We start from the raw sequence: 22,024 nt of genomic DNA, 5'->3' as shown, positions 1-22,024 counted from the left end.
ACACACACACACACACACACACACACACACACACTCGCATCCATTCCAACGCAGCCCCACACGTTGTCATGGCAACCACGTTAATCCTAAAAAAAAAAGGAAGCGTCCGTCATGGAGCCGTTGCGTCAGAAGTGGGAGGAGGAAGGAAACACGGCGGCGGCGGCGGCGTGAGGCTTAATTACCGCTTCGCTGCTCGTTTGAATTAAATCGTACGAGTTCGTTTCCACGTCGGAGGTTCGACTCGAAGTGTTCGTTCGATTCTTCATCTGGATTCACACTCTGTCCTCCTCCAGTCCTCAGCTCCCCTACATCACTTCTTCTTCTTTTTGCTTTTAGCAGTTGTACAAGAATCCAAATATTCTTTTTTTTTCTTCTCTCTTCTATATTCCATATAAGTCATTTAATTTGCAGAGATAAGCGGCGATGCTATCGGAGACATTTGATGTGGGCTTTATCGGGGAGCTGTATTAGCAGCAGGTGTTACGCTGCGTTTAAATCCTTTCAAGTTAACTTACAGAGAGATTAGAGAGACGGAGAAACTCTTAGTGGGGTTTTTTTTTTCTACCTTTTTAAATCACATAAACAAAACCAAAACATGTCAATTTAGCCGCGGGTTCAATCAGAGCCTTTATTTTACTGTGCAAACACTTCAGCTCAAAAAAAACAATCCCTGTGCTGATGATGGGAGAGACCTGGGTTCTGCTGTATTAGCCTGATGCTAACGGTTCATCTGTGGTCTGTGTGTTAATGCAGGAAGCTGGACGCTGAGCTCCATCTGCAACTAAAAGGAACTTTTTTTAGCCTTATGTGTGATTGTAGGAGGAGTAATCGATGCGTAATGGAAAGTCTGTCAGCGCTCCTCTGTGTGGTAGCCCGTCTGTGGAGCTGGTACTGGACTGGTCCGGCTCGGAGGACTCGTTGGTTTTGCATTTTCTAGGCCTGAAAGTTGTCTTTGTCCAACTAATGCAGGTTTAAGATCAGCAAAATGTACGTGTAAAGCTTTTCAAAATGCAGACAAACGAGTTGTGTTTGTCCGAGTGTCTAAATGTAAGAAGATGTTTCTGCAAAGCCTCGTACGTCTGAGGACGTCATCACAGCCGATAGCGTCTATAAGAGCAGCCGCCTTCTAACTACACCAAGGTTAATCCGTTTGGCAGCTACAGGAGACGCAGACGTTGGACTTTTTTTTTTTAATTTTCGAAATAAAAATGAGCTCGTGAGACTTTCAGGATCGATGAGAACGGCTGTCAAGGTGCCGAGTCCTGAAAGACGAGTCCTCAGAAACATTCAGAACCAAACAAAGTCTTCAGCGTGGACAAGTGTCTGCTAGAGACACGCCCGTTACTGATCGTCCGCTGAAAGCTTTGGAAGTCGCTAAAGAGCCGAACACAACCGCAGCCGAGTTCAAAGCGCATGGAGGCCATTGATACGCCGACATGGAGCCCGGGTTCGCAGGACTTCCTGCTCCGGCTCGTCCTCTCAGACTTCAGAGGAGAGCTGCTGCTTCTCTTTGAGATGCTAAACTGGAATGAGACGGAGCTGCAGGCTGCAGTTTGTCATGTCTGCTGCATTTATTTAAATGTGTGATTATCAAACATCAAGCAGCGTTTATATTTATATTTATTTATATCGACACGTTTTAAAGCGCTTTTCATTTAATTATCAACGTGATGCTGCAGAGAAGTGGAAGAGAAACTGTGGAAATGTTCTGCCAGAAAACGTTAGAACACGACTTAATGCAAAAGAAATCTGTAAATAATGACATTTTTAGGAGATTCATATGTTAAGGAATTTAATGTTCCAACCACTTTATTTATTTATTTATTTTAAACATGTATATTAAAACTTTTTTGTATGATTTTACCAGATATTATTGTAATTTAACAAAACCGAGAAATTTTGTAAATATGATTAAAACTATTTTTCAATTATTATAATATATAGAGAATTTTTCTTTCAAATAATACCTAACATCTGTAAATTAATGATTTTTTTTCTGATTTCAACAGACTAAAATAGAGTAATTTTACAATTAAAAAATATTACTATTTATAAAAAATATAGATTTTTTAAAAGATAAATTAGTAGTTTTTTATGTGATTTTATCATCTGCAACTTAACAAACAGGGAAAGTCTGTAAAACAACGATTTTTATAATTTTTATTCATATATATATATATTTTTAGCCACTTTTCAACTTACATGTAAACATTTTTGCAAAAATATTTTTAAATGTCTGTAAATTTTTATCTTTTTTGCTGCTTTAAATACAGCAAAATGTTTTTTTTTAAAATGTATTTTATGTGAGCACTTGGAAAAATATCATGTATGTTTATTTCAGGTCATTTTACTTTTTTGTAAACTAAAAAAATCTAAATAATTCAACTTTAACTTATTTTTTACGATTTGTGGCAGTATGACTGTGTCCTGCTGCACAGAGGACGTCTCTGAGTTCTGGTCCTGGTTGTTCTGTTTCCACAGAGGTGCAGAACTTTATATTACAGTAAAACAAATGAGCCCACAGTGATTAAAACTGACAGGAGCAAAAAGGGAACGTTTGTTAAGTAACCGTTTCAGCGTGTAAATAAGGCAAATATGTGGATTTTATTTTATTATCAAAGATAAATGAAATAAAACAACAGATTTGTGTTTGTAGACATGATTAAATGCAAAAACAACCTCTACGTCTGACATGTTTTTGCTGTTTTACACCGTTCTGGTATCATATCTTATAAAAACTGGGACTTCTCCAGGTTTGCTTCCTGTCAGACGTCTCAGGTGTGAGCTGGTGAAGCAGCTGAATCCAAACTGTGGTAAATAAAGGAAGCGGCGCCGCGTCCTCACATTGTTATTCTGTTATTGTTTCCTGCGTCCCAGCGGCCTGTTGATTCCAGTCGAGCGCTAAGTGGCTGTTAATGGCACGAACATGGCCGTGTTTTTAAAATAGCAGACTGCCCATTAGACTGGTATTAACGAGCTAATGGCCTGTTACTAAACTGCTGAATGACATTGTCGCCGCCGAGCAGAGCTGATGCCGCAGTGCACACATGGCCGCGTGCACGCCGTCCACATCGTCCACATCGTCCACATCGTCCACATCGTCCACGCGCCGCTAAACGCGAGTGGATGGTACGAGTGTGAGGAGAAGAAGAACAAAAGAAAGATAAGAGACGAGGAAGCAGGAAGATCTGAACAGAAATGCATTTAAAACATTGATCAGCAAACATCCAGCAGCTTTTATGTTGATGTAAAATAACTTTTATCGTTTAATGTTTGCTGTAAAATATAAAAACTGTAGGAAAACTGTGAAAATCTGAAAACAACGGCGTTAGAAAACGACAGAGCAACGTTTCTGTCACGTTTAAAACCTATAAAATCAGTTATAATCACAACAAATGTCTGTAAAATAACCTGTAAGTTAATTTTTTAGCGTATTTAAGGACAATAAATCATTTTACAGCCACAGACTGTAAAGGAACAAATTACTGAATCTAAACATAGTGACTGTTGATGTGGACGTTATTTATAGATTCTGGTCGTTTGTTTTGTTTTATATTTGTTTGTTTTTTTGTTTGTTTGTTTGTTTTTATAGATAGCATGTAATTAAGACATTTTTTTCAGTGATTTTATCAGATGTAGCAAAACAGGAAAAACCCGTATTAACAATTTAAAAAATGATTTACCATTTTTCTGTCCGTAATGGTTTTTCTTGTTAATAACAGCACATCTGTAAATTATTTCTATTTGTTTTTATTAATTTAAATACAGTGAAAACTAGTGTAATATTATGATTAAACATAAATTAACAAAATACCATTTATAAAAATATAGATTTCTGGATCTTCAGCTACAGCTTTGGGCTGTTTTTTGTTTGTTTTTACAGCTGCTGTGTGAATTACATTTTTCCTGTGATTTTATTGTCTGTAATAAACCAAAACAGGAAAACAGAGCAAATCTGTACAAAACAGTTGACCATTTTTTAAATCGTTAATAGAAACTTAGTCTTTCAGAAAAAAACTGTAAATATCTGCAAATTATTATTATTGTTTTCTGATTTAAATGCATAAAAACAATGAAACAGTGAAAGTTTATAGTCACACATAGTAAAGGAAATATTAGCTATAAAGATTTTTGACAAATTCAACAAAACAGGGAAAATCAGTTTACAAAAAATATTTAGCAATCCTTAAAATAAATGATTTTCTTTCAAATAATGATTAAAATTAAATTAGATATTATTAAAGTTATGTAAAGTAAAGTAATGATGATATTTGTGATTTTTGATGTGACCATTATTTATTATTTAGTTTTTTTAAAATATGTAATTACTACTTTTTTCTATGATTGAACTGGATGTAAAATAACAAAAACTGTAAAATGTAATTAGTAGAAATAGCTTCAAACCTTAATATAAATAACTTTTCTTTTGGGTAATGGGAAATACCTGTAATTAGTTTTAATTTTAATTATTATTTTTAAAGTAAAAAGAAGTAAATCACAGTAAAGCAACGTAATTTTGAAGGCAAATATATCATAAAGGAACTATTTGTAAAAATAAAATTAAAAATTGTGTTTTTTGATGCGGATGTTATTTACAGTTTGAGTCTTTTTTTTTTTTTTTTGTTGGTTAAAATAAAACGTGAAGTGAAGCGTCGGCGTGCAGCCCTGGCTGGAGGTGTGCCGGTGGTTATTAAAGCTGGGATGCTCTGCTTGTCTACCTCGGGCCGCCTGGATTGTTGTGGCTCAGAAATTATTGATAGGAAGGAAGAGCTGCAGTAATAAAGCAGCCGGCGCCGGTTCTGTCCGTACATCCGGCTGCTCTTCAGCTTCTGTCTGAACCACGTTTAGCAGGTGGAGGTGGTTTTCACGCCGCCATCTTTTTTTTTTTTTTTTCTCCTTTCCGTGTAGCATGTTCTCCAAACACGCAGCCATGTACAGTACACGCACACACACGCGTGCACACGGACGGACGCGCTCCTCCACTGTGGAGGCGCGATAGGGCAGCTCGGCGGGGGGTATATCCCTGGGAAATCATTTCTCCCTCGCCTTTCTTCCTATTTGTAACTTGTCCTTTCAAGCAAGACGGCCCTTAAAGTTCAGTGGCGCATTCTTCAAAAAAGGCTATTACTGGCTGCCTCTGATTCTGTATCACGCCGCGCGCAGACCAGCCATCCCTCCGTTTTATGTTCCTCTCCTCCTGTCATCATTTTCTGAAGCCCAGAGAGGAGAAGTCAGGGTTTGAGAACGGCCTGTGACCAATGCCTTGAAACCCTGAGCAGTCGCCGCCTCTGACTTTGCGCCAGACGTCCGTATCGCATCGCTAAAAGGCGCCCGTTGCTTTTGATAGTTGACAGAGCTCCCTCTTTGTCTCTCTCTTTAGTGGATCTCTGTCTCGCCCTCTACGCCGACTGTCTGTCACGCTCGACACTTACAGGCCTCCTTCTTCTTCTTCTTCTTCTTCTTCTTTTTGTGCCACAGTGTGACTGTAAGAGATACTGGCTGCTTCTGAAAGCCATGAAGGAAGTCATGATGCTGCTGCTGCTGAAGACAAAAGGGCTCCAGACACACAGTAGACAGAATCTGGACATCTTCTGGGCCTGGAACCACATTTCAGACTCAGTACTTATTTATTTATCTACAGACATGGATGCTGCTCTCATGTTATTTAAATATAAATGAGGTTGTTCCATCTCGGATCACCAGGGGGCGAGCTCTGGTTGACTTGAAATGCTTTTATTATGAACTGAGATATTTAAAACGGCATCTGGGGAATAATTTCACATTTGATAAATCAAATATTTTCCAAGTTATATTTAAATTACCCGTCGACCCACTTTATTTCTTTCACACGTTGAAGTACGAGATGATGTTTGAACGACAACATCTGGAGACAAAAGCAAAAAAAAGTTATTTCTCATCATGTCATTGATTCAGAATCTGCAAATAGATCCAATAATATCTGATCAGGGGTGAGATGAAATATTAAAAAAAACAATGTAGGCGTGAGAAGTCTTTGAGCAAACATAAGCAAAAATACTGATAATGCAGAAGAGCACCAGTGATAAGTTCTGGACCACATGTAGAATATGTTTAGCTTTTATTTTGAAACTCAGAAACTCTTTGTTTTTGTGGTACAACTTGTCCTCTGTTCAGTCAGTTATAAACATTCCAAAAAAATAACTTTATTTTCAACTTTGTGATCAAATATGTCCTATTATAAAGTATTCTGCATGTTCTGTTTTGTTTTGCATTTTTGTGACGCGCAGCTAAATCTGGTTCAGAAACTATCACTGGTTCTGTCATCAGTGTTTTTGTCGATGTGAGCTCCATTGTGGGACTTTTCATGACGGCTTTTATTTATTTCACATTCCTCTCTGCTTGTCTAATACTGCACATTCTGAATCAATGGCATGATGAGAAATAACAGTGAAATCTTTGGGTTTTAATCTTTAATAGTTTCTGAGATATTGTCGTTCAAATTTCAAATCGTGAACAAACCTGCTGACAGTGGTGGAACTGTAAAGAAATGTTGATGTCAAGCTGAAATTCCCACAAATATCTTCATAAATATTCTTATTTTATGCTTTAAGAACTTGATAATTTGACCTCATAGTGAGTCAGATAAATATATTTATCTTGAAACAGCAGCAGCAGGGATCATGTTTGGCTTCGTTCAGCTGAGCTGCTCAGATCAGTGGCTTCCTCCTCACTGCAGTGGTTCAGGAGTGTCCTCCAGGTGTGTCGGTGCAGCCGGTCATCAGTGTGAGTATCAGCGCTGCACAGCAAACATCTGACCTCCTCTTTGGGAGGTGAACCGTCCAGACCTTTCCATAGGGCAGCGACGCCCCGCTCTGCCATTTAAAACATTTTCACAGTGGATGAAACAGGATCTGCTCGTTGGTGACCCAACAGGACCAGAGCTCACGCCGCCCGCCGGCCGTTGGCGTCCAGCGGCCTGTGTTTCACCATCACCTCTCCATTAAAGCTGGAATCCTGACGTCTGTCCAGCACCTCGTTCAGGACCGAACGCTTCCCTCCGTCGTCTGCCTCCGTCACTCCCGTCGTCTGTGACCTCCACTGTCATCACGGCCGCCCTTGAGGAGCAGAAATCTCTCCATTTCACAGGGACCAGCCATAAGGGGGCTTGATTGCGGCAAATTGATCCATAATCACACAGTGCTCAGAGCTTTTTATCCTGCCGCCTCTTCATCTCCACTTAAGAGGCCCGCCGTTGGCGTATTTACATGCTGTCTTCTCAAGGGTTTCCTCTGCTCCCACTCTGCTCTCCGGCTCTTTCTTCCCTCCCTTTATTTCTCCGTCTCGCTTCGTCCCTTTTATGACTCTCCCAATTTTCTTTTCTCTCCGTCCCTCCGTCCCTCCCTTCTCCGTCTGGATGTGATGCCAATCGGAGAGGCTCAGCGTGGCCATTGTAATCCTCTCCCCAGGCCCACACTCAGACACACCTCTGACCACCACCGCTCTGCTTCTGATTGCACTCTTCAGCTACAGACACAACCCGAGATGCTCACGATGGCCAAAGACACGGAGAGAAGTGAAGGAGTTGAAGGCTTTAGAGGTGGAGGAGGATTCGCCCTGCAGACACCTGGAGGTGGTGACATCCAGCATGGCTCTCTGTCCTCCTCTGCTTTTGTCTCACTGGCTTTTGTCGTCTTCTTGCATCCACCTGACAATTCAATTTATTGATTGAAGCATCTGGAGCTGTTTCACTTTGAAGGACAAACCTGCCAGAGAGACAAAGAATCCAGGATGGTGGTCGGATGGGGACAATCACTGATGATCAGTCATCATATAATCACTGTTGCAGGTTGTGAACTGAAACAGAAAGAATTGCTGCAATTTGTGGAAACACAGAATTAAATTAACAAGTCATACTAATGCCGCTGCTTTAAGTTACATCATCTGAAATCATCTCAAGTGAGCGTCGCTGCAAGTTAATTATAAAATAAGTCAACTTGAACTAAACAGTTGCTTTACCTAAATGGAAAACATGATTCTGCCATCAGACTTTCCTTTTCTTCTCTCTATAATCCCGCTGGAAGAAACAGCGGCTGAGTTGTAGCAGAACAATCTAAGAAAACGTGGACATCACTACGTCATTTCCCTCCTTTCATACAGGCTCCAGCGTGTGAACGTTTATTCCAACGCCGTGTCTTTCGGTCCTTCAGAACTGAGCCGACTTCCAGAGTTTGTATCTCGGCCGTGACATCAATCAGCGACGCCTCCGATTCAATTAGCATTTCGACTGCAGAACAGCCTCTAATCCACTTTGCTGCACCCAACTTTGCCTGATGTGCGGGAAAACGTTCCACCGGGATGAACCCTGACGTGCATCCATCCATCACTCCGTCAGCACGACCTGCTGCTCCATCGTGTGGAGGGTCGCGAGGGGCAGGATGAACCCTGGACGGGTCACCGGTCCGTCACGACGACCCGCGAGTCGGATTGTGACACGTTGAAAAATCATCCAGTCGGTGGCGAAGCATCGCAGTGACCCACAGCAGCAGTTTACTGACTCATGATGCAAGTTTACCTCGATGAAGTCCGCTGGGTGGCTCAGGAGGGCCTTCGTTCATCAGAAAATGTTGCAGCCGCAGCAAAGAGTTCTCCAACAGAAGCAGCTTTACTGTACTTTTCAAAAAAAAAGTTCTCAACAAGCCGACTGAGAGATTTTCCTCCTGGCTGTGGTTCAGAACTGTGGATCTCCACCATCTAATGAAGCATCAACTTTCTGTCATGTTCCTGGTTTTGGATTTTTTTTTTCCTTTTGATTCTCTCTCTGCTGGTCAGTTTTTTAACAGTCAGCATTTTGAGATTTTGCGCTCACAAAAGTTCTAAATAGCTTCATGTCTCTGCAGCCCGACTGCACTCCCACACTGGTGGAGCAACTTCCTCCATCAGGAGCGAGGGTGGGAGCCAGGAGAAGGTTTCTGTTAAATGTAGGACGCCAGAAATGTGCGGGTGTCTGACTACATCCGGTCAGATTTGGCAGTGTGTAAGCCAACATGCTTTTCTGGCCGTTCTGACCCTCACGGTGCCTCGTATGAGTCTAAAAGCTTCAACCACCAAGAGCACATCGACTTGTTTTAGACGACAGACTGAGAAGGTCAAAGTTTAAGATGCAAAGTTATGACGAAGTCGTCTGTCTGTAGAAAAGGTCTCAAAGGTATACATATGTTCAGGTTATAGTTTATGTTAAAATACAGTTAATCTGATTTCTGAGAAAGTATTTGCCAAGGATTCTGTGTGATTAATGCTGTTGTCATGTTTATATTCTTTAGTTAGTTGGGTTCAGACGGTAGCTTCTACCTGTGCTTATTATGCTAACGAGCCCACCTGTCATGCTAATTAACCTGAAGCCACCCAGAAGCTCGACACACGTCATGAAGCATAGTGGATGTTTATTGTCTGGTTTGAATTATTCCTGCAGTCAAGTTGGGAAAATAAAGAGCTTGTTCTGACGTTACAAGTGTTAAGTTGCTGCTTCCTGTTCTAATTTCAGAATAAGAGCATGTCCATGTATAAACCCCAACAGTGCTTTATTGTGTAATGTAAAACAGGAAGTGCTGTTTTAATATAATATAAAACGCTGGAATGTTCGAGCACCTTTGCATTTCTTTTTGATCTGATCTGCGGCATATGTTGATTATTCCTTTCCTTATAGAAAACCTCACCTACATCTAAACTGGAATTCAACCAATCCTCTGCTTCCTTTGTTTGTATTTGGGTTAAGATGTGGGTTTGAAGCTTCACCTTTAATTTCTGGGTTACCAGGATGATATAACATCTAGTATATGATTGGTTAGCTTCAAAGGAGCGACTATGAAGCAGTAAAACACAGGGTCGAACATGAATGTGGTACATTACAAATAAAGGTTTAGTTGGACATTTAGTTGTGTTTTTATCCACCAGTCTACAGGTGGTGCCTTCAAGTATCAGAATAGCTTTTATATCATCAGTTAAGATTGTTTTTCTTGACATTAACATGAAGCTTCTTCGTATAGATGATTTAAAACAGGCTCAGAGTTCGGCCTTACCGCGCAGTCACTGCAGAAAACAGAACCAGATGCATTCAAGGTTCATCTTTTACCAAAACCTCATTCAGTGAGCGACTAGCGATGCCTGATGTGCTCTGCTCAGAAGGTCTTTTGTCTCAGCAGCGGTCAGATTTTTTACTTTCAGTTACAGTATTGATCCTTCACACCCTTCAGCCGTTAATCAGGTCTGAAATGGCTTTTTATGGCTTTCTGATGCGGTTGTTGTGAAGGCAGCGTCTGCATTTGTTTGTTTGTAGGAGTCGGATCGGTGGCAAATGAGTTTCGCCACTGGAGATTAATACAGGCGTCTAATCTAATGCTATGGTATTCCTCCACAACACAGCAGGAGGTTAAGAGGCAGGTAAAGAAATGATGGTATAGCTGAAGTAAAGAGATTTCAAAGTTTCATGTGTTGTTCTGCTGCTTCTCTTTGTTCTTTCTTTCTATCAGTCATCTGTCTGTAAATACTCTCAATTCAGAGGAGCCACATTTTACGACAATTAGCTGCTCATGCCTTTTTCTGTTTTGTGTCGTCCTGCCCTCCTGCTCTCCGCCCCTGTTCTCACAGAGTTTAGCTGTGTAATGTGTGCTGTGTGAAGTGACAGGGGATGCTTTATGGATGTGTGAGGAGGCCTTGGCAGCGCCCCGGCCTCCCCACAATAAGATGAGCTGAATAAATCTGAGACACGCCACAGGCTCTCCAGCACCTACAGACACAAACACACACAAACACACACACACACATACACACACACACACACATACATGCACTGTGGAAAAAAAAGAAATCCAAGTCGGGGACCTGGTCAATTCCTGCGGAAGAAAACAGCATCATAAAACTCTTATCACTTTAGAGCCCTCTGCACTTCAGCACATATCCCCATCCCTCTTTTTCTTCCTTCTTCTTGCTCCCGCTCTCTGTTTGTCCTTGAGGTGGTGGCGGCGGCGGGGTGGTGGTGGTGGTGGTGGTGTTGGTGTCGGCTGGAGCGAGGCGGGTGTGAAGAGGTGCTTTGATGCTTGTTGGGGCTCACTCAGCTGGGCTGTACACAGCGCTGCATCTCGTCCCAAGGCTCTATATAAATTTAACGCCAGTGACAATTTACAGCTCGCGCCCATCCTCGATATGACGCGCTGAGCAGAGCGTCAAGCGTGTCTTGTTGCCTTCTCACCAAAGTGAGGCTAATTTATTACAGTGTAAAATCCACAGAGCAGAGAGTTGGGGGTGATATAGGGAGGCCTTGGTTGGAGACTTCTGCTATAATGTGGTATAAAGCTGTGGCTGGTCCGACATTGTTTTTTGGGTTTTTTTTTTATTATTGTTGTATCACTGTGTGTGTATGGAGCAGGAGTGCAGTATATATTGGAGCACATTGTTCCTCCCTGCAGTGTGCCAAAGAGTTTAGCTGTTTCATATTTCATCTGGTTTAATATAAAACCCAAGATTAGGGATGTTAAGGTCATTTTCTTTGGGCCCCAGTCCAATCTGAGTCCCAATCTGATACCATTGTCTTCGATAATACACACTTGAAATGCATTAAAGTTATTAAAATCATTCCACTGTGTACTCTTAACAACTACATTTCTGCATCCAAGTTGTTCCTTAATGTTGTGCAGGTGGTCATGACCCTAAAGTTCTAGTTGGTCAGTTGTCTGAAATGTCGTGTAGAGAGGGAAGGATGTACCGACCAAAACCTGTATTCTCTACATGCATGTCAGAAAATGTCTTGTAGATTAGTTGCACTACCTGGTTGTTCCACCAGGTGGCGCCTCCTAGTGTTTAATGTAGGAGCAACCAGAGGAGGTGGTCACGTGGACTCCAGGAAGTTCATGTTGGCAGGTAAAGAGCATTGTAGGGGTTTAGCTAACAATGGACACCATGACCAAGACTTCTGTGACGCTTCATGACCTCCAGCCAGAGCGCATGTGTTTATGACTTGACAGGATTGAAAAAAATTGTTTTTAAAAGAGATTTTTTGGGTCAATTTGTGCAAGCAGATAGATGGGACACAGGCCCGCACTTCGTACAGCAGCTCCACGTAGACGGTTACATGTCGCCTTATATCGAACTCAGTAAAAACATCTGAGGCAAACTTACAGGACGTAGCAGCTTCTTGTGTTGGTAAATATTGTTTGATGTGTTCGAGCCCAGTGGATTGACGTCGCACAGGGTTTCTGGAGAATTTAAAACTTCCCATTTTTGCACCGTCAATGGAAAGCATGTGCAAATAAAAGCGCCTCCAAAGTCCTGCAACATCAATCTCCATGTTCGCCTTTTTTTTTTTTTTTAAAGCGTCACATCTTACATGTGCAGTCGATGTGCTTGTGGTATGAACCCTAAAGCATGAGTTGGCCTAAATGGAGCTGCTTTTGTGGCCCATGTTGTATCCCAGTTGACTGAAACAGCAATATTAGCACAAGACAGATGTCACTTGTGTTTATTTGTGTTACCGATCAATTGTTGGTTAATAGTGCTTCAGATTATTGATTAGGACAACTATTCAAAATCCACGTCTCTAGTGTCCGTCCACAAATTGTGTTCTCCCTTTACGACAAAGACTTGGTGCTCAATAAAGTCGATATCGATCCGTTTAAAAAGGCCTCAACAGAGACGTCCCTCCTCAAGATGCTGTCCAGTGTCCGGTAGCATATCTGTAGTCGCGCAGTTTAGTTTGGACATGAAATGTTATTAAAAAATCTGGCAAACTCTACCTCCGTCGTCTGGAATCGCATTTATTTTTAAAGTCGGTAAATGTATTTAAATATATGCCATGTCTGGAAGAAGGTCTTGACAGGGCTCCCTTTGTCCCCGCCGAGGAGGAATGATGAAGAAGACCTCAGTTAATTACATCATGTCAACTTATAAGATTTAACCCAAAGTTCCCGAGACTGCTGTCACAGAAAGAGCTGACCGGCACAATCGGGCCTGACCTTCAGAATCCATCAGATTTATGTTGTTTTTCACCGACACTTTTTTCCTCTCCGCCGGTAATTTACATATTTATCAGAGCCGATCGCGGTTTGACATCCTTTAATTTTTTATTTCCTCTTGGCGAGCTGCGAGAGAATGAGCAGTAATGTGCCATACAGTGCAGCGCGTGACTTTGGCAGGTGAGAAATGTGCTGAGGGAGCACTTTGATTTGGAAGTGTGGGCATAAATTTTGCCTCTGCCACTTTCACTCACTCATTGTCACCCACCTCCTCCACCTCCTCCTCCCGCTTTGCTCAGCCTGCACCGTCCTACTACAGCGATACACCTCCGTCCTGCACGTTCTCATTTCTTTTTTTAGCCGTCTTTTCTCTCAAATCTCATATATATATATATATATATTTTCCCCAGCCATGTTCCGAGCTGCTGCGACAGGCCCGTGGAGAAACGGCGATGATGTGAAGTTAAAGAGGTTCATAATTGAGAGACGTGGCCTCTCAGGAGCAGCAGAAGGATTTAAACCACACAAGTGCTGGGACGCCTGCATATGTAAACTGTAGATAGAGTTCTGTATTGATGCCAAAAGGGAAATAAAGCACAACAAAGTAGACAAAAAATAAATAAAATTAGACTACATGCACAGCTACATATAGTAAGTGTGAAAGTTAATACAATAAAATATAATAAAACAGAACAGACAGCAGGTTAGCAGCTAGCTAAAAGTGCAGCATAATGTAAAATATCTAAGTGCCTATAAGAGCAGTATGCACATGCTAAGATATACACATTATCAGCACTATTAGCAGTATGAACAGAGCATGTACGTGTGCAAACTACACAAATATGCACATAGAAAATGTAGTTTACAGTGTGATACAGTATTAGCAGAAAGAACAGAGCGGTATGAAATCGGCTAATCTGCAAATATGAGCATAAAATAGACTCACAGCGAGACTATGTAGTCGGAGGAATGCGACTCCATTTCACAAAGTTAAACAGAATGTGTTAGTGTTGGAAATTTGATTACTTGTGATATTTTATAACAAAAAATAACTGAAATTCTGCCTCGTTCTGCCAATCCGGCCCGGATTCTGCCATATCACCATACTCCCCTGTTTATCTTTGGTTTAGGAGAAACACTTGTTAAGCTGCGGAAGCTCTTGACCAGACTGCGTGATTCTTCCTTTCTAAATTACAGAGCAGAAGACGCTCGCGGCGTCTTTTCCCAGCACATGTGGCGGCTTCGTCAGCGCAGCACGAACACAGTCGACGAGGGAAGATTAAAACGTCGTATATCGCGCCAGTTTTCGTGGCCGTGACCTTGAATTCAATGTTTTTAAACAGCATACGGGAGGATTATCATGTTTAGTTAATTAATCAGTTAATCAATTGACAGATTGTTGTTTTTTTTATGTGTGTGGATCGTTAGTTAACCATTAAAGTCATTTATCATTGAAAATGCCAGAAACGTTGGCTGATTCCAGCTCTGGGTTTATTTCCGTTTTGTATCATTGAACACTAAATGTGTTGGACTGTTTGTTGTTCAAACTCTAATTCTGGATGAAATGACAGTGATGCCGCTGTGACATTCAGCTCTGTTGTACTCTTCATGGGAGGATTTCATTGTTGAAGCTCTGCTGTTGTCGCTTTTCTCTCTTACAACAATTTCTGAAACCTGTCAGCAGACACAGACCAAAACGATCGCCTCCTTTTTTTTTTTTTTTTCCAGGAAAGAGGGTTAGATCATTTAGAAAGCTACCTTTCAGTCTGATCCTTTGCCTTCTCTTTATCCTTTACTTCTGTCTCTGCTGCTCTTTTTCTGTCAGTCTCTCTCCCAGCCGCCCCCCCGGCTGTTGATCTCTACTGACACCTTGAGGTCAGGCGACGCCGCTGCATCGCTGCACTCCTGAGACCAGAGCTTGACCCTCACCTTGCCGTTACGTGTCACCTACACCTGAGCCAAAATTTGATTTTCCTTTACATATAGCTGAGCTGGCGGTGCTGGCTTCCTTCAGGTTCCCTGTGGGTGCTGGAGTGCCTATGGAATAGTGGGACTTAATTTTGTGCTACAATGCTTGGCTGCGCACAGCCAGATACAGAGGAAGCAGAGATACAGACACATAAACACAACAGCTACTTGGGGAGCGTTTGTGAGAGCCCTGAGGAGACACAGCCGCACACACACACACACACACACACACACACACACACACACTCATGCATGTTGGTATAGCTATCTCTGTGAAGACTTTTATTGATGATCTGCATCATTAGCCTCTCATGCTAACAGTCAGTGCTTAACCTCGACCTTCACCTGAATCTGATTCTGACCTTAAGCCTCAAACGGCCCTTTGAAGGGACGAGGACCAGCCAGAAGGTCCTCACTTCCCCTGAATGTCCTCACAGTGATGGTCTACCGCTCAGAGTGGTCCTCACTAAGACAGTTGTGTAAGAACACATACACCCACACAGACACACACAGAGCGATGTGGGATAAACAGTACATCCATTGTAAGCTCCAGGAGCCTGCTGGAAGAGATTGTTTTGATGAAGCAGCAAGGGCACACTAGCACTGAGACTAAATGTAGCATGGCCATGATGGTTGAATTCCCCGACAGTCGGGACCTTGGCAGCTGCCTCTGGTTTGGCTCACAACTTTCTGGGTTCTTGGTTTTACTGTAGGGAGGATGTCTGTGTGTGTACGTCTGCCTCCGACTGCAGCTTTGCGCTGTACAGTGTGTGCTGCGTCGTGGTGTGTGTCCTGGCCGTGCTCTTGTATCGGGAGTCCGTGCGGTGGCCCGGGGTCGAGGCCAAAGTAGAATTTCTAAGTGATGGAATTTCACAGCCACCGAGCACCCAGCGGCCGGCCAAACCGCAAGCACTCACATTTACAACAAACGGCCTGCCGCGCTCCGCGGAGACTCCTGAATGGCAAAGCCATTTGTCTCTGTGAAGGGCAGAGGGAGGAAAAAGCGAAATAAAATCAGAGGCAGAGTACTTAAATGGAACAATGCTTTTTTTGTTTACGACCCCTAACTACTCCGACAGACACACGTGTACGTTCACGCTCACATCGCTCTGAGGTTAAATTGGAATTAAGGGGAAGGAAAGGTGCATAGCCTGTTGCTAATTAGCATTTTCTCTGCTCAGCACAAGAGGGTGGAGGAATCAATAAGATATTAAGTTTGTGTATAGCAATGAGGCACACAATCACTTTCATCCATTAGCAGCAGCAGATTAGAAGAGAAACACTGGCCAAGAAAACAGCTCAACTTTGACCCGTGTGGTTTTAAACCGGGCTGGGAACGGATGCAGCTTGTCTTTCTGTTGTTCCTTTGGCTCGCTTTGAATACGAGCGAGGAGGATCCTGCAAATATCAACAGAAGTATCAGAGCTGAGTGCATCCTCCTCCACTTAAAGGTTAATTTGGCCTGAAAAGTGAAGCACTTTCTGTCTTTTTGATCCTGGCTTCAAATACACCAACTCTGGGATTTACACTTAAACATCTCACAGCAGGCGTCCGATGAAAAATTTACGATGATTTGGATGTAAGAAGATGTAGAAGTTCTCGTCACCGGCATGCAGAACAAAATGTCTGAAGTTTCGGGAAAGAGTCTGAAGCCTGTTTTACAAACTCTGTCAGCTGTATGAAAGTTGTATAAACCCGTACGTATGGCACACCAGTACACAGACTGGAAATACTGAAGGAAGGTCCAACACCATCTAAAGGCAGAGCAGGAGAGACGTGTGGAGCCAGAACAGAAGACTTCACTCAAAGAACACCTTTATGGGGTCACACCTGTTGCAGGCGGATCCTGACCCTGTAGATGTATAATTCACCCGCTCTCTTGAATATTCTGCGCCGTGTGTCGGTTTGATGTTTGATTCATGTGTGTCTGGCTGAAATTGGACGCTCGGGTCGGCTTGTGTTCTGACCCGGCTGCTCGCACCGGACTCTTAACAGGCTGCATGTATATCTGACTTTATATTTTAGTCACTTTATACGTCCTGTAGATGTTTGTGCATAAGCAGCAGCACCTCGGCCTCTCTCTGACGCCTTCCTTTACACCTTTCCTCCCTGCAGACCACCAGAGTCCAGAGAGGGAGAAGAAGCTGGTCTTCCTCACAGCTCGCGTCCACCCTGGAGAGTCTCCCGCCTCGTTTGTCTGTCAAGGTAAAGCTTTAATGTCGGGTCGGTTCCCTGCAGGTTGTTTGGTCGTGCACGCCAATAACACTGCATCATGCATGTTTAAAGTGTAGATGCACATTCACGATGCTAGACGGCATAGTTCCTTCTTCCATTTATACTTACTGTAGCTGTTGTCTTAATAAAACAATGAATTTAAACGGAGCTAATGGATCTAATCATGGATTTTAAGGAGCAAGAACTTCTGATATTGTTTCTATGCTGGAGTTATGTCAACAAGGGAAAGTGATGGAGTCAGTCTTCATTAACTTTGAGTTTTGTTTTGCACAAACTAGTCAGCAGCTCACCGTGAAGACGCCGCTTAACTCTGCACCGCCGTCATCCTGCTACATGTGCTGCAGACAGCGAAACATGCTAATCCCCGGGTTTTTTGTGTGGCTTTTGGAATTTTTCCCTTTTTTTTGATTCTTGTTCATTTTTTTTTGGTTTTTTTTTGAGTGGATTTCCCAAAAATATTCTTTAATGTTAGTGTGAAATCAGATTTTACTTATTTTATATTTTTAATTAGTTGAATTTTCTGTAGAAATCTGCTTTCACTTTGACATGAAAGAGTCTTTTTTTGTAGGAGAAAAAGACTTTTTCACATCAAAAAAATGATTTTACTCATTTAATATTTTTTTTTATTTTCATTAATTCTGGTTTCACTTTGACATGAGAGAATCTTTTTTGTAAATTCTTATTTAAAAAAAAAAAGCCAAAACATACTGACCACGACCCAACGTTGAAAAGCAATAAAATAGAAAAACTTCCACAGGACATGAATACTTTCTATAGACATCTGTGACAGCCCAGGATCAGCTGATAGTTTTGGCTCTAATTTTAAACACTAAACTTACTTCTTACTATTTCTGTTTATATTTATTTGTATTATATTATCATATATGAATAGAGTTGATATTCTTTCACTAGAATAAGCAGATTGTGCTGCATACCTGGATGTTATGCATTCTCCTAAACAACATGTGCAGAATAAAAATGGCCTCTTTTTAGCGTCCAAATAACTGAACAATGCAAAATGTATGATAAATAACCTACTTAATGCACGAGGATAGCCAGGAAACTTTTCTTCTGACTTGTATTGAACAAAATAACAATAATGACATAACACCGCGTCATAACTTCCCCGTGAGTCCCACGGCGGTGACCCCGCGCCTGAACCCGCGGCGCCGCGGCGGTACGAGAATAGACACAAGAACCCGAGTTTCTACATAATATCTGAAGGAAACGCAATCTGGAGATACAATTGGGTCGCGGCGCCTTGGCTCCTGAGCTCCGGTAACTCAAAACTAATAAAGCATCTTGAAAAACTGGGAACCTTTTGGGAAATTGTCTCCTTGTGCAGTCCAAGAACCTGAAAGACAATTTTAGCCGGATTTAATGCACCGTTCCACCGCTGCTCCGTCTATCTATCTATCTATCTATCTATCTATCTATCTATCTATCTATCTATCTATCTATCTATCTATCTATCTATCTATCTATCTGTCTATCTATCTGTCTATCTATCTATCTATACGTGTGTGTGTGTTTTGCTGCTTGTGTGCACATCATCATGAATCAGATGAGTTGGCTTTTAGCCCGCCGTGTGCTTTCTGTTTTTCCAGCGCCGTCAGCTCCATTCCATTTGTATCGATTTAGGCTTGACGTCTCCTATTCCTCCCTCGATTCTGACGATGCCCCCTCGCCGTCCTTCCTTCTCCTTTTGTTTCTCAAAACTCAATTAACTGCCAGTCCGCCTTTGGTTTTCTTTTCAAGTCTATTTCGCTCTGTGTGTGTGTGTGTGTGTGTGTGTGTGTGTGTGTGTGTCTTTGTGTGCGTTTTGCAGGTGTGATTGACTTCCTGGTGAGCCAGCACCCCGTCGCTCAGGTCCTCAGAGATCATGTGATCTTCAAAATCGTCCCCATGCTAAATCCTGACGGCGTCTACTTGGGCAACTACAGGTACGAACGCAGCGCCTACGCATGTTTTTAATTCTTAATTTGAACGCATCGCTACGTTAAATAGAACTCGCACATTACACGGTTTTGCATTGTGCTACATGGGATTATATCCTCTTAACTCCACCTTTAGGGAGCTTAATTAATTCATATAGCTCACAGCAGTGCATTTGTTGGAAGATAGTATTTGGCTGCAGGGCTGTTCTGGCTGCCAGTGTCTCTGTCCATCCCCTCCGTCTTTAACACTGTTGCTGGAGCTCTGTGGGCATCCTCCTCTCCTCTATTTTCCTCTCTTCTCTTTCCCTTCTTCATAATTGCCTTTTACTTAATAGGCTCATCCCCCTGAATACTAATGCTCACTGAGATAAGCATCAAGCAGCAGCTCCCACCGTGTTTGTGAATGCCATCTAGTGGTGCTGCCGCGTCACTGCATCACAAAAAAAAAACACACATTTGCAGGAACTCTCAGTGGCTCCAGCAGCAATCTGACTGATATTATTGAATGGTGGCTGCTTAAAGACTATTTTCATTAGCTCGCTCTCGCATCGAGTGGCGATGAGCAGCGTATCGACAGAAGGTGAATATTGATAGCCTTCACCTCACCGCTCGCACATTTATGGACGTCCACCAGCGCCTCTCTCCTGATCTGTCTCACGTGCACACGCATAGAAAACACACACAGAGAAATAGTGTGCAGCCTCCTCAGCGGGATACAGTGGAGAGCACACTGGAATGGAAACATGCAGAGCAATCAATGGCAGTTAACCTGGGATGAGTATTGTGTTCACGGCTGGCTGCTCTGCTCAGCAGCCCCGCAGTATCACTAACTCCTGTGTCATTACCAGCGGCTTCAGTAAATGTCAAAGATGCACATGACAACAAACAGGGCAGATCAGGGGCCATCCTTACATGTAAACATCCCATTATGGCAATCACAGGCTGCCGGCAGCACCTGTAAGGTAGGAGGAATGATGGTCGGGGCTTCTGCAACATCACCACAGCATCCAGGGTTCAGTTCTACCTGTGCTGCTGGTCTCGAATTCAGCTGCCAAATAAAGGCAAGACATGCAAAAAAAATTAACTTATTAGTCATTTATACCATTTATTTACCATTGTTTATTAGAGTTTGTTAACAAAATGGTGTTAAAAGTGCATCTTGTGTGTCTTTAATGCTTCTCAATCTGATCTTCTCTCTTAAAAAACTCTCACAAATTCACATCCACTCGACGTCTGTGTCCTGAATGACTTCCTGTTTGCTCCGTATGACTTTATATCTACCGTCAGCCGTCGTATTTAACTGTCTGGATTCTTAGATTTTCATTTATGTTCCATGCAGATTGTGCTTTTAGTCATTTTTGTATAGTGAAACTAAAAAGTTGGTAAGTTACTCCCTGCAGTTCTGCAATTACACAACACAAGATGTGATTATAGATGCAGAAATGTGCCGTTGTTCACCGCTACATCCGTCACTGATGATGCAAAATGACGATAGTTCAGAAAGTCTAAATCCTGATTTAGACTGAACCACCAGAGGCCTGTACTATGAAACCAGCAAACCCAGGATATGTTTTTGTTATCCGGCTTTATTAAACTTGCAAACAGGCTCAGTGGCCTCGTGTCAACTTGCTAAATCCGGTGTTGCTTAATCCAGCTACGAGTGGGTTCACATGAAAAAGATGCAAACGTGGACAAATCTAAAGCTGCAAGTTTCTCACAGGAAGAACAAACCATCATCCTAAAACCAATATGAGGAGCATTGTAATAAAATACAAGCTGAAGTAGCACAGCAGCAGAATTCATGAATGGAAGCTGCAGACAAACCAACAGGATTGTTAGCATCTCTGCTCTGTTGTGTATTAGTTGCTTTTTTAATATAAGATTTAAAGTTCAGTTTAATTATCATCGTGCAGCGGAAGATTGTATCTCGACACGACAAATGTAGACAAATTGTTTAAAGAATAAATAATCGAATATTAAAGATGTTGTGGGCGATGAGTTCAGTCATTCTTATGGCCTCCATCTTTATAAACAAACAACAACAACAGATATAAAAGCATAAATCAAACCCACAACTAGACGGACAGCAGATCTAATGAGGTCAGCGGGTAGGCTCTGAGGTTTTAGTGTTTTAATCACTTTCTGTTTTGCATCACTCTGCAGACACATTTAGAGCCCTGAAATGGCTCTGAAATTACTTACAGCTTAAAAAGAAAACACTCTTGTAAACCCTGCAGCCCTACACGATCTATCAGGAATGGTGATGACGTTTTCCAAGAGAACTCATTGGTCAATAAATCTGTTATTTCTAACATAACCTGCTCCAGTTACCACGATAAGAATTGAGCTGCCATCATAGTCAAACCTAAAGTTACCTCAAGTCCTGCTTCATAGTCCGGACCTCAGGTGAGGACGTGATTGCAGACATAGACCGACATCATCTGCTGATTCGTTTAAACGTGTGGAACAGGAAGTGTTCGTGTGCGCAGGATTAAAAACAAAACAGCAACAATCTCATACTGTTTTGCTTTAAGTACAAACTGCAGCTGCCCTCATGGAGGAGGTGCTGTTTCATGTAGTTTACGTACAACTGGGACAAAATAATTAGTCAAAAATATCGTGTTCGTACTGGAGCGAGACATCGTGGCGTAACTGTGCAAAGGATTGTGGGTCAGAATGGCCGGAAGAGAACGCCGGCTTGCAAACTGCAAAATCCGGCCCATATAATAGGACATACGGGTGTTTTTTTGTATACTATGTTTGATTTGTAGTATGTGTTGGACAATAGTGACTCTCCTGGTGGAGCACTGTGTGGTCCTGTAGTATGGAAAATGAAACACACCCACAGCCAGCAGCCCGTAGCTCCACAGGGTGCTTTAAATCATTTGCAATAGGTTTAAT

The 22,024-nt window shown here is 42.2% G+C and overlaps 1 protein-coding gene across 1 annotated transcript in view; it reads left to right on the top strand.

Annotated features, from left to right (window-relative positions):
* agbl4 (AGBL carboxypeptidase 4) overlaps positions 1–22,024 on the top strand; it is a 250,453-nt gene that overhangs the window by 178,750 nt on the left and 49,679 nt on the right. The window contains exons 5-6 of the mRNA XM_008293187.1: positions 17,067–17,156; positions 19,015–19,129. Of these exons, the coding sequence (XP_008291409.1) occupies positions 17,067–17,156; positions 19,015–19,129 (205 nt within the window). The remainder of the gene's footprint in view (positions 1–17,066; positions 17,157–19,014; positions 19,130–22,024) is intronic.

Source organism: Stegastes partitus, unplaced genomic scaffold, assembly GCF_000690725.1.
Source record: "Stegastes partitus isolate 25-593 unplaced genomic scaffold, Stegastes_partitus-1.0.2 Scaffold864, whole genome shotgun sequence".
NCBI classification, from domain to species: Eukaryota; Metazoa; Chordata; class Actinopteri; family Pomacentridae; genus Stegastes; species Stegastes partitus.
This window is presented reverse-complemented; position numbering and strand designations above follow the sequence as displayed.